Source organism: Alligator mississippiensis, chromosome 2 (assembly GCF_030867095.1).
Source record: "Alligator mississippiensis isolate rAllMis1 chromosome 2, rAllMis1, whole genome shotgun sequence".
Taxonomy (NCBI): Eukaryota; Metazoa; Chordata; order Crocodylia; family Alligatoridae; genus Alligator; species Alligator mississippiensis.
In genome coordinates this window covers 237,225,069-237,235,403 of record NC_081825.1, presented here as the reverse complement: position 1 = coordinate 237,235,403, position 10,335 = coordinate 237,225,069, and the positions used below count along the sequence as shown (strand labels likewise).

Below are 10,335 nucleotides of genomic sequence, written 5' to 3'. Positions count from 1 at the left end.
CTACTGGCCTGCTGTGAACCCTTTCCCTGTTGCCACTCCACTGTAGCTCTTTATAAAGGGGAGAGAGATCAGAAGGTCTGAGCACTCGGAGGGCTGGGTCTCCCCTCAGGTGGAGGTGTCTTGACTATTTTAGGTGACATTTAAAGTTGAAGAGGCTGCAACAAGACTCCTCCCCTGCTCAGTGAGGGTTCATGGGACAGAAGCAACTTGTGGCAGAGCTCCCCTTCTGCACTGTCCCAAGGGGACCTCATTTGTAGATTGTACCGTCTCCATCTCCAGCTCTCACTGAAGAGTTCTGAGTCCACAGGGAGTAAAAGTAACATGAACAAAAGCACTCACCTCTATCTGCAAGGACAGTCCCCAGTTAGTATTACACTTGAAATGCTTGGAACAGAGACCTGAAGCTTCATTACTGTAACAAAAGCAGATCCCCTACAGCAGTGGGGACCAGTCTTTCTGGCAGGCATGCCACAAATATATTCCACACTCTTCAAGTGCCCCATTTCCCTTTCACTTACCTGATCTACCACAGCTTTCAGCTCCCTGTCCTGTGCTCCCTACCTGATCTACTGCTCTGCTTTTCTGTCCGCTCTGCAACCTGCTGAGTGCCACTAATAGAACCCATGCCCTACAACACTTTCCTGAGTAATACACATCCTATGAGGACTCATGGTTTTTGTTTCTGTATTTTTTTAAACTGGCAAACAGTAAGAGTGAGTGAGCGCACATTCTCTAATCTAAACATTCACAGGTTAGACACAAAACAACTTTATTTCAATACTTGTTTATTATGGCAAGTTGACAGGCTCATTAAGATATCAACAGTGAAACGGTCCTTTAATACTAAACTCCAAGAAGCGAGTGTGTAGCAGCATGGAGCACTAGTTATTTCAGTTCATATTGCTGCAGCCTCGTTGTACACACAATACAGTATTACTGGGCAACAACCTTTACATGATACAGACCATTAAAAAACCCAAATCCACACACATTATAACAACACAGATACCTGGTATCTGCAGTCTCCTTCAACCCAGTACTCAGTAACCTGAGTAGATCACAAAATTACCTGGAACAGTTGAAACAAGATGGGCATGATCCTCTCTAGATTGTCTATCTGTGTGCACTAGGTTTTAACTGCAGCCAGTCTAACCTAACATTTGTTTTTTTTAAAAGGAGAAACTAACTCCTTGATATTGCCTTTTTTTATCCCATAAAAGCAAGGGAAATCAATCTAAAATGGCCCTGGGATTCACTTTGGCTAGCTGCATTTTTTGTTAAAACAAGTGTTTGCTTTGTAACTAAACCACGTTTATTGACAAAAAAGGGACGCTATCTACAGGTTGGGCACAGTAAAAAACACTTCATTATATGGAAAGGTGAATCCTATGCAACCTCTCTGATAAGCGACTTCTCTATATTGATTAAAAAGGGCCAAACAGTCCTCAGCACATAGAACACTATATTTAGGAAGAGAATGGAAATTGGACATGCTGCTTATTGATAATTTCCTTGTCAATGTGGATCTCTGAAGGCAGACAGTGCCCACCATTATGCCATGAAAACAACTGCTTCCTGTAAACCACCCAGGGTCTGGGATTTTTGTGACACTTTCAGCCTAGTGCTGCTCCAGTTGACACATCCCACTGGACCAGGTGTGTGTGGGTGTGTATACTCCAAAATCAAGGCAAACGGAGTTATGAAAACAGTGAACAGCAGCTAAATAGCATTTAAAATTTGTTACTATAAAAACGATGCTTTTTAAAATACTGTCATCTGTCCCCAGTAAAAAAAATAAGCAGATAATTTCCCCCTCAGTTCTATAAAAACCATGAAATAGAAGTTCTGCTTCTCTTGAGTGAGACATGCATGTCCTTTAAAAGTACTTCCCAATCCAATGCTCTGGTGCATTTTTAAGGTGATTTCATTTTTAAAATATAATCTTAAAAACTTAAAAAAACCAAACCTTCAAGCTTGAGCACTTGGGGAAAAATAAATATAGTCTCATCTCCTTGAAATGAAATTTCATCTGGGCTCCTATGGCAGCAGTCTTTTCTAACAGAGTCAGTGAGAAATCATGCTGTTTGGAGCATTAAATTAAGAGAATGGCACCTTGGGAAGCCAACAGGAATCTATCACTTGAGCCATGAAGTGGGTTTTGTTCATACAAACTGATGCCCAGCTCTGCTCAGCCTCTTGCTGTATGAGAGTGAAAGGTGTTTTTATTGAGTCAAGATCATCTGCTGTGAATCTCATTAAGGTGCTTAAGAGTTTACAACTCAGAGACCAATTTCTGGGAAACATTTTCATCTGCTTATGTAAATCCCTCAAAACAGTTTGAAGAATGTGCATTCCTGTCACACCTGGAAAGGCAAAGGTTGGTGCAGCTTTTGCACAAACTACACTTCAACGCAGTGGACTCCCAGCAAGAGGCTCACTGAATGCATTTAGCAATACTATACAGTTCCACAGCTTGAGTCCATGAGTTCCTTAATTTGTAGCATGATGACCTGCACTAGCTTTGTGCTGTCACAGCGCCTAGAGATTGTCTCACCAATTCACAAGGATTAGTCCTGAGTTCTTCTATATGAAGCTCAGATTCAAACACTCTGGACAGAGTTTCCAGCTCTTTTAAGAAGTCCTGAAACACAATACAAACCAAAGACCACCTTAAAAAGCATTAACAAAGGGACACTGAACAACAAACATTTCACAGATTTACACTGAGTCAAAGACTTGCATTGGGGAAGTTAACTTAATATAAACTAGAGCTGTGAAAGCAAAGGTGAAAGGAGGCATGGATGGACTTTAGTCACTTTCAAGCATATAAAATGGAGCAGACAGATGAGGCACATTGCCGCAGCATGATAAGTAAGCCTAAACTGCATAAGACCCTGAAAACTGGGATAATTCTGAAGCACTTCACAGTGACATTTCACCCTGGAGACGGTTGTATTTCTACACACTACTGAAGTGCTAAAAATGAAAAATGTTTCAAGAACAGGTAGAATTTGAAGCATTTTACATGTACATTTGCCCAGACCCAGAGACTGCAGCTGCCGTAGTGATAAGGGAAAGATTTTCATATTGAAACTTCCTTTTGATATTCACTCCCATCTTAAACTGACTTGTCACCAGATACCTGCACCTAAAGATTACCATATTTTCTTTCATACAGCAGACTTCCATTTATAAAACTTACTTTTTTTTTTGGAAAGGCAGCAGCAAAGGGAAAAAAAAACAACCAAAAAAACCCCTTCCTTGTAGTAGCTGAACGGCAGCAGCAGCTAGGGAGATGAGTCTACTCCCTGCCCTTTGTGCCAGATGGGGCCACAGACCACCCCCATACACTGGGTCTGGCTGCAGACTGACTCTGTGTGCCAGCACAATCCTACATGTGGGACTATATCATCCAACTGGGAGTCTACTTTGATCAGGGAATGTATTGGTTGGGAAGTGGTGGTGGCATTAATTGCCATGGCTCCCAGAACCACAACAATTAACACTGCCATGCTCCCCTACTGCCAAATTTCATGACTCATGGAGTCCCATGGGCTAAATTGAGCCTACATGCCCTTTGAATACCACTGGCAGAACCTGCTCTTACTATACGAGGAAATATGATGTGCACTCCAAATTCCACCAGCTGGTTTTGGAGAGAAAGGTGCCGGTTCTATGCAAGAAAATATAGTACTGCCTGATTATCAAAGACGCAGGGAGCCTGTGCTTGCCACAAATCAGTGGCATTTGCAGGTGTACAGCCTACTACTCCAACTACAGCTACAACCACAACCACCACCACCACCACCACCAGCCTCTGGCCAGCAGATTAGATTCTCTTGGGAGTTCTGGTCACAATGAAAGGGTTAGAAAAATAGCTAGATATATGGACAGCTGAGAATTTCCTGGCATGGAGGAATTCTCAGCTGGAAGAGAACCAAACACCTTACTATTCGTAGTTGTTAGGGGCTGGAAGGGACCTCACAAGATCACCAGGTCCAGCCCTATGCACTTGGGCAGGAAAGACTGCTGGGGTCATCTGACCCCAGCAAGGTGGGTGTCAAGACGCTTTTTGAAGATCGCCAGGGTAGGTGACTATACCACCTCTGGTGGGAGTTTGTTCCAGACCCTCTGCACTTGAATTGTAAGAAATTTTTCCTTATGTCCAATCTGAAGTGATCTTCAATCAGTTTGTGCCCATTGTTTCTCGTTTCTCCCTAGGGTACCTTGGTGAACAGGTGCTCCCCCAGGCCCTGATGTACTATTATTCTAGATCCCTCCACACGTCAGCCTGTCAGAGCATAACCAGACTGAGTTATGATCCAGTTATCCCATTCTGACTTATGATTCCTTCAGTAACATGCCAGTTGGGAAGGTGGAGATATTTTACAGGGCTGAAGTTGTAGCAGCTACGGATCAGGAACAGTGATAAGTCCCCTTCTGCCCAACCTCCTCCTGTCCTAAGCAGAAATTCTGTATGGATAAGAATCCAGACCTGGACCTTTGAAGAGCTAAGAAAAAATATATAAAACAAGGCTCTCAAACCAAAGTATAGATTCATATTTGCATCTAAGCAGATACTTACTGAGGGCCAGGCAAATTCCTGGAGACTTTGCAAGTAGCTCTCTATCTCCGCATTTCCCATCAGATTGTACTCAACCAGGCCATGAAGCATGAACAGGAACAAGTCCCACTGTAACCAGAAATAAAAAAAGTCAAGTTCCCTAGCAAGTGCCTTGTTTGCAGCCCTAACCATGGGCCCATGCACATTTAGCCCTTTAATCTCTTAGGCTAATTGGCTATTCTGTGGTTTGCTCTGGCACTAGGCTGAATAACCTCTGTGACACATCTGTCTTCCCTAGACATGAACATCCTCTTGATGATGACCTTGATGATGACACATTCTGCTCTTTCCTTTTGTCCCTGAAGAAACAAAATGCCAGTTTAACAGCAAGAGTCAAATCTTGCTGGCCTTATTCACAAAGGTAGTCAGTCAGCCACATTTAAGTCAGAACACCTGCACAAGTATGGCAAGCAAGACTGGGCAGCTGGTTCTGAAGCACTCAGAAAGCGTCACCTCTCGCTGCTTAGCTTCTGCAACATAGCCAACGTTCTTCTTGCTGAAGATCAGCTGCACTGGAACAAGCATCACAAAATCTTCCTTCCAGACAGAGAGCAGCGATGTGAGGAGGTTGCAGATGGGATGATTCTTTGATCGCTGTCTTTCAGGGTATTTCTGGGTCTGAAGCTCAAGACCTTGGATCGGAATGCGGTCTGAAACTAGAATGAGAGAGAGAACTATTTGCTGCGGTTTTGGGTAGAGGCTTTATCAAGATGACGGTAAACTTAACAGGTGCAGTACGCAAGCTGACAGTCTGGTTTAGTAACAGCAATGCAAAAGACAAGGTAAGAACAGAGATGCAGAAACATCATGAAGCGCCACTGGCAACCAAGTGGGTCTCAGTGGTTACATTCAAAATTCTGGGCTTCAAACCTGAACTAGAAGACACTCAGAGATAGGAGAAAAAAAGGAGACAATCTACCTTAGACCAGACACCTAACATTGCTCAGCAGGCTCATTGTCCCCCAAGTTTGGGATAAAAGAGACTAAGGGTGGAAATAGGCAGCCCAGAGCAAAAACAAATAGATCGCCATATTTTTTGTCATGCCACAAATGCCCAGATTTGTGGCTGCAACAGAAGGTAGTAATAATTTGTGCTGCCATCTTGCAGCAAATGTCTATTTGCTTCGTGGTAGGAAAACATGGGCAGCCTGAGGCTGCTCACATTCTCCAGCCTATCTGGGCAGGGGCTCAAGGGGCCTAAGGCTGTGCAGGATCGGGCCCCTCAAGCCCTGTGAGAGCCTGCCCAGCATTCCCTGCTTACCAAGGCATGCCCCTGGGATATCTGGAGTGTGTTCAGGTAAGCAGGGAAATGCTGACTTTCCCCACTTATTTAAACATGCCCCACAGATCCCAGGGGCACGTCTGGTTAAGTGGGGAAAGCCAGACAGGCTCTCATAGGGCTTGAGGGGCCAGATCCTGAACAAGAATTTCTGAGGAGTGCAGGACCAGGCCCCTCAAGCCCCAACACATCACCCATTGTTCTGCTCGCTGATGCTGGGGGACAAGCAGTGACACGTTTCGTCCAATAAAGTTGATCAGCTATGTCAGGATATATCTCAGCACAGATGATCTGCTTCATTGGGCAATGTTTTTTTCTCACCTAAATGCTGTGAGCTAGGAAAATCTTTAACAGAATAGAATGCATCTGTCCCTCCTACAGAATGGGACCTTTGAAAAGAAATAAATTACTAATGCAGAGATTAAAGTAACTAGCAAGTTAGTAGTTCACAGGTGTATGTCACATTGCAGCACTCACTTTATAATCTAAATTTTTCTTCTACAACAACATCCTATTTTAATTGATATTGGATTTTTAACATCGCTAAACATGCGCCCATACCAGATACACACAGCTTCTCTGTAATCTCACAGAAAGACAAAACTGCAACTTGGCATAAACTTTGCAATATATTGGTTCAGGCTGCATTCTCAAAGGGAAAGACACTTGGAAGCTATGGCACTATTCTTAAAGCCTCCAGACAGAGGTTAGGGGCACTTACACACATACATGCAGTCTGCTCCGATGCACCAGAAATCCAGCACATTGGAGCACGCTCGATTAATTGAGTCTGCGGAACACGTGAATTGATGTGCCTAGAACTGTGTCACGTACATTTGTATAAACAACGAAATGTGCGTCAGTGCTGGGAAAAAGGCAGCAGTGCGCTTTTGAACTAAAACACCTTGTGATAAGATTTAGTTCATAAGCACACTGACACCATTGTCTCAGCGCTGACGTGCATTTTGCCATTTATACAAATGTGCCCAGCACTGCATAACATGCATGTGTACAAATGCTCTATGACAGGGGTTTTCAACCTTAATAAGTGTACCTCTGGCAGCCAGACAAGGAGTGGGAAGTGGATGGTGCACGACTGGATGCAGAGTGGCAGCAGCACGGGGTGGTCGGTGGCAGCGGCCGCCGCATCTGAGGCCCCACTCTGCATCTGGCCAGCCGGGTGGCATCTGTGCAGCTCACAGAGGGGCACTGCTGCCCTCACCCTGCCCCAGGGGGGCGGAGGCATGGGGTGGTGGGTGGCAGCACTCTGTCCCTGCCCACCCGTGTGTACCCCTTAGGGCCTTCCCACATACCCCCAGTTGACAACCCCTGCCCTAACCATCCCTGACAGTTTCATAGAAGGGGTGAGGGAGCTCCAACTAGGTCCATTAACTAAAAAGCATGTGAAGCTCATGAGGTGTAGCGAGACTCTCCATACTAACAGTTCACAGGAAGGGAAATCATACTTTGCAATTAATCACTGTAACAGTCCCTATTAGCATTGTACTCTGAACCTGCAGACATGAAAACAGCTACTGACTGTCTTGCAAGAGAAAGTAACCAAGATGTTATATTTATCAGTTTCTGCTATCCACAGACAAGGTTCCCTGAAAGTTCACTGCCCGAGACAAAAGAGCGATTGCACAAGAGTGCGCATACACTTAGAGTGAACAAAGCAGGTCAAACTGGAATTGAAGGAAGGCCATCTCAGAAGCATGCTGCTTGTGGGTGCATTTAAGAGACCTGTGAAAAGTCTTTGCAGGTCTACTGGGGTTTTGTTACAAGAGGCTCAAAGTTCTGAAGTGAAAGCAGGAAGGTCCTAAGGGGCATCGCAACAGTCTTACCTAAAAGAGAAGCCAACTCTATGGTACACTTAGCCAGCTGCTGTTCCGAGGTAGGACACATGAACTGAAAGCACAAAATGGATATGTCACCATCTGGAAATCTTCTCATAACCAGCAACCCCCAGCTACTAAGAAAAAATTTTCATTAAAAATAATTACAGAAGTGCAAACAGATGACAGCAGAAACCCCAGAGCTGCTGACTTGGGGCCACAAAAATGCACGCTTGGGAAGAGATTCTCTATGGAAAGGATTAACCTTGCATTCCCACAGGTCACAAAGATACCCCGGGTCAGAAAATGAAACTTGTCTTTGTTGCATCTGACCTCAGAAGAATGGTACCCAACATATCCTGCAAAAGCTACACCAGGCTCATTACATCAGTAGGTACAAAGCTGGCTCAGAAAGTGATGCATTTTTACTTTTACCTTTCTGCATTGAAGTGTTTGACTCAGCTTCTCCAACAAGCACTCCAGATGGGCATAATGAATCGCTTCATCTCCATCCCTTGGTCCCACAGCAATACAGAGAACATCCTAGGGTAAAAGGACAACAGTGACTCATCCAACATGGGATACTTCTCACTTCAACAGTGAGATCAAAGACTGCAGAAAAACTGATTTACAAACATTTCTTAAGTCTCACAAAAACAGTCATGAAGTTAGATGCCTCTTCATTTACAGGCAGAGGAATGGAAGCAGATATATTAAGGTCAAATTTTTCAAACCCGAGTGCCACTTACATCTTTACCTAGGTACATAAAAAGTTTAGTAACTTCAGAAAGAGCTGCAAGTGAAAACTGGGTGATATGGCAAAAGGCTCCCAGCACCCTTGCAAATCATCACTCAAATTAAAAAAGTTTAGGCCTAAGTAATTTGCCACAGGTTACAGAGGGCACTTTTCCATGTGCTCCAACACGCTGATTAGAACGTGTCAGAACAGATTTGATTAGGTAAAGTGTTCTAATCAGAACAGTCCAACGTGCTGCAGCATCTTGTGTATTCAGTGTCCCATGTTTCAAAATGGTGACGGGGGTGCTTTACCTAAAGCTCATCAAACAAGCTTTATTTAAAGTGCCCTGTAACAGGGGGCCTCCTCAGGGCCAACCTCTGTGGCCTGCCCACCTGTTCTTGGCCCAACCGCCCACTTTCTCGCCTGCCATGCCTTGATATTAATTGATTCACTGATTGATGTCAATTAAGCAGGAAGCTGCCCATTTTAGTGCCCCGATGCCAGGGGGCACTCTCTGCGGCTCCTTTCCTCCCCAATACCACAGCCCAAGCCTCACAGATGGCATCTTGATGTTCATATCCTCACCGGCCCCCACACTGGGCCCCAGAATCATCCTAACAGGACCCCTCCGTGATCCTTCCAATCAGACGGCCTCTCCGCCTTCATTTGGGCTACTAGCCCCCTGAAACCATTTTCCCCTCTCGGCTTTGGTCTCCCCAGGACCTCCAGCTACTAGCCCTGGCCCACCTCCAGGCCAGTCGGGACCCCAGGCCCCCGGCTCTTGGGCATCCCTCGTGGTAGGCCCCTGGCCCTTTTGACCCTCCTGGTCCTGGCACCAGCATGGGCCAGTTGAGGGTACTCTCTTGTTCGGGTCGGGTCTCTAGCCCCTCACTCTCTCCCAGGGTCCGCCCTCTGGGCTCTTCACAAACACAGGGTTACCCACCCGGTGGTGGGGGCAACGGGTTAAGGCGCCCTGACCCACCCTTCACTGGGATGGTAACTGGCCTGGCATTTCCTGGGGGCTCCCGCGCCACTGAGAACCCCACCAGGCCACCCATCCCCAGCAGGGTGCAGTTTTAGGTCATGCCCAGGCCCAGGAGCCTCCTTACCATCCCCTACAGTTCCTCCCTTACCTCCAGATGATCTCAGCAGCCCTCCGGCCAGGCGATGTTGCTGCCTGCCCTCCAGCGGCCAAACTGCCCTGTTTATATAGGCAGCCCTTGCCTCCAAAATGGCTGCCCTCGTCAGGCACCTGGGGGCTGCCAGCTCCAGGCCCTTAAAGTGGCAGGCACACACAGTGCCCTGCCACATGCCACTACTGCCATTCTGAAATGCAGGACACTGAATATGCTGCAGGCTTTTTCATTAGAGCATCTCCCAAGAACCACTCTAATTAAAATTCCCCTTCGCACCTCCTACCCCGGAGCACATGTATCGGCACCCAGAGATGGTCAATGGTACAGCAGGTACAGGTCTGACTACCAGCCCTGGGTTGTTATATCTTCTGCCCTGCCATTAGACTGAACACACCATTTTCACAAGGAGTTCCAGACCACGTGTAAAAAGCAAGGATGCAACATTAACTGGTTGGTTCCAAGGATCCAGATTTCTCTAATGCTAAGCAAGATTCTTGCATAATGTCACAATGATTTTCAAATAGAAGCTGAAACCTGGAATGAAAAAACTATAGGGCAGCACACTACATAGGAGGCACAGAAAGAGCTGTATGATAGAACTTTAAAAGAACTGTTGCACCAAGTAACTCCAATTTCAGCTGTATACAAGGTAAAGATTTTTAGAAAAGAATTAAGCATTCAGAAAACTTCTCATGATTTTTTTTAGAATGTCATTGAAGAAA

General features: G+C 45.6%; 1 protein-coding gene across 6 annotated transcripts in view; it reads right to left on the bottom strand.

Annotated features, from left to right (window-relative positions):
- Positions 1-768: 768 nt before the first annotated feature.
- CDAN1 (codanin 1) overlaps positions 769-10,335 on the bottom strand; it is a 67,492-nt gene continuing 57,925 nt past the window's right edge. For all 6 annotated transcript variants that reach the window (XM_019496588.2, XM_019496589.2, XM_019496591.2 and 3 more), the window contains 5 exons: positions 8,174-8,281; positions 7,748-7,811; positions 5,078-5,280; positions 4,586-4,693; positions 769-2,641 (listed from right to left, as the gene is read on the bottom strand). In XM_019496588.2, coding sequence (XP_019352133.1) covers positions 2,516-2,641; positions 4,586-4,693; positions 5,078-5,280; positions 7,748-7,811; positions 8,174-8,281 — 609 coding nt within the window. In that variant the 3' untranslated portion in view covers positions 769-2,515. The remainder of the gene's footprint in view (positions 2,642-4,585; positions 4,694-5,077; positions 5,281-7,747; positions 7,812-8,173; positions 8,282-10,335) is intronic.